Source organism: Pteropus alecto, unplaced genomic scaffold (assembly GCF_000325575.1).
Source record: "Pteropus alecto unplaced genomic scaffold, ASM32557v1 scaffold98, whole genome shotgun sequence".
Classification (NCBI taxonomy): Eukaryota; Metazoa; Chordata; class Mammalia; order Chiroptera; family Pteropodidae; genus Pteropus; species Pteropus alecto.
Genome location: NW_006443570.1, coordinates 3,225,295 through 3,227,848, shown reverse-complemented (window position 1 = coordinate 3,227,848; position 2,554 = coordinate 3,225,295). Strand labels below are relative to the sequence as shown.

General features: G+C 54.5%; 1 protein-coding gene across 1 annotated transcript in view; it reads left to right on the top strand.

The window, feature by feature from the left end:
• Nucleotides 1–274, top strand: part of ARHGAP23 (Rho GTPase activating protein 23) — a 65,472-nt gene extending 65,198 nt beyond the window's left edge. Inside the window, exon 25 of the mRNA XM_015599107.2 lies at nucleotides 32–274. Coding sequence (XP_015454593.1) covers nucleotides 32–274 — 243 coding nt within the window. The remainder of the gene's footprint in view (nucleotides 1–31) is intronic.
• Nucleotides 275–2,554: the final 2,280 nt, after the last annotated feature.

Here is a 2,554-nt window from a genome sequence, read left to right as displayed (position 1 = left end):
CAGCTGGCGCCGCCACACAGTGGCCCTGCAGAGCCCACTGACCGACCTCAACTTCAACGAGTGGAAGGAGCTGGGCGGAGGGGGCCCCCCGGAGCCCGCGGTCCCTCGGGCGCACAGTGATAACAAAGACTCGGGACTCAGCAGCCTGGAGTCCACCAAGGCGCGAGCCGCGTCGTCCGCAGCCTCGCTGCCGCCCGCGCCCAGGGACCTGGGAGCCTTGCAGAGCCAGCCCTCGCGCCGATCTACAGCCTCCCGCCTCCATCAGTGTCTGTGACCAGCCACCTCCCCTCCCCGCACTGCCCTTCCCCCACTCAGCGCCCTTTGGGAAAGTCATCTCCTCTGGCTTTCACCCCCTCTTCTGTTGCCCCTGGGTGCATCTGGTGCTGAGGCCGTGTCTCCAGTTTGTGTACTGGAATTGATGGGGGGTGGGAGGACAGTGTGAATGAGAAGGAGGGGGTTCTGGTGGTAAGGAGAGGGGATAGGCTGCTGGGGGTCCGTATCCCCTGGATAAATGACAGCATGCCCTTCTGGGTCTTTCTGTGTCTACACTTAGGGACTCCTGTTGGCCATGGGGTGTAAATAGGAAACCCCCAAGTCTCAGACTAAAGGAAGGGCACTGGGTGATGCTGGCTTTTCACTTCTTTACTCTCTCCTACCCCACCCCATTAGCTCCTGACTGTGTGTGTATGTGGGGGGCGGGGAGGTATTGTTTATGTATGTCTGGGGAGAAAGGTAAGGTGGTGGGGTCCATGGGAGGGGGGTTGTGTGTGCGAGTGTGTGTAGTCACTGTCCAAAGGTGTTTCCAGTAGCAACTTCTGCCACCCCTGCTTCCTTGTCTCCCCACCAGGGCTCCCTGCCTTTGGTGCACACAGGGATCCTTCCCCCTGTTGTTTGTCAGAGCCATAGAAGGGGGTTGGGGCCACTCCACAGAGGCAGGACAAACTCTCACCAGGATCAGTCCCCCACCAACCTTTTGCCAACCTCTAAATCACTCCCAAGCACTTTGACCATGGAGAGCTGCCCATTCTCCAGTTTGGGGAGGGTCAAGCATCCCCCACTAGACCTCCCATGCCCCCTCTCTTTATTCTTCCAGCTGTGCCTGCTTCTTCCACAACTCAGGCACACGGGCCCCTACCTTAGGCCCTTTGAGGGAGCAGAAAACATCCCTGGTGTGTATGTGTGTCTCGCTCTCTCTCTCTCACACACACACGCACACACCACACACATACACGTACACACACACACACACACACACACACACACACACACACACTGATTTACAGGGGTCTGACCTGGGCTGTTCCTCCAGTATGGGCAGGACCCAGCCCCTTCTCCTCCCCACATTGTAAATAGACTTTGGGTCCCCAGGCCCCCCGCGCACTCACCAGGCCTCCTGCACACACCCTCACTCATTCCAGGAGAGACCAGCCCTGCTGCCACATCTGTCAGTCCTCTTGGTTTATGCAAAGATTTGCTGTAAAGTAGATTTCTCCCTCCTCCCTCCCCCTCCCCCTTTCTTTTATTGTAAATATTGTCTCTAAATGTGTAACATATTATAAAGAATTTATAAGGATTTTTAAAGATGTTTTGCTCATTTAAAGAAGTGTTGTAACAGTGTTGGATAAGCCTCCAGCCCCACATCCGCTCGCATGTCTCCTTTCACTGTGTCCTTGACACACCTCCCTAGTGACAACTAAGATTTTCTGCTTCTGAAAAGTCCTGTCTTAAAAGTATAGTCTATATCTTGGAAATAAATGGCCTTCCTCAAGACACGAGTCAGCTGTCTCACTTCTGGAGGGAGGAGGGGGCCAGAGCTGAGGTGGAGGAAGAGGAAGGTTCCTGGCTCATGGAAGGAGGGCACTGGGGCTGGACTAGGTGGTGGCAGAGTGGAGACAAAGCTCTCCCTCCTGGTAGTTTTGTAGGTGTCCTGTCCTGCGAGACTGGTAATAACAATGACACACACAGGAACAGAATATAAGATGGAAAGGTGGGTGACTCATTGCTGTAGGTTTCCATGCACCTGCTCTTGGTTTTCCTGCAGGGGCCTGGCAAATGCACAGTCACCTTTCGTCTCAGGCCTGCCTGGACCTTCAGAATGGTCCAGGGGTGCTACTCAGCATACAGGAGGTTTGGGCAGGGCTCAGGCCACTGGGGGGCCCCATCGTAGCCAGCTGTCATCATAGGCACTCCAGGAACAGACAATATCCCAAGAGGACAGTATGGGTTTTGCCCGTTGTCTTATGCACATGTGTAAACTTACAACATGGGGAGGGGCTTCCTTCTATGTCATGGCTCTACAGTTGTCCCTGTTTCCAGGCAGCCTCTGATGAGCCTAGTATCCTTCTGTAGGAAATGCAGGTGACAGTCATCAAAGAGAACCTAGGGAAGGGCCCTGGAGCTGTGCGGAGTGGCTTGCTGAATCCCCATCTTTCCTCCACCTCTGCCCCACGGGTTGTTTTTGTTTGGCAAATGAGCTAAGAGCTAGTGTTATTGTGGGGTCTTTACAGCCCTTGACCCAAGGGCTTTACAAATCCTAAGTCAGTCTTCAACACTC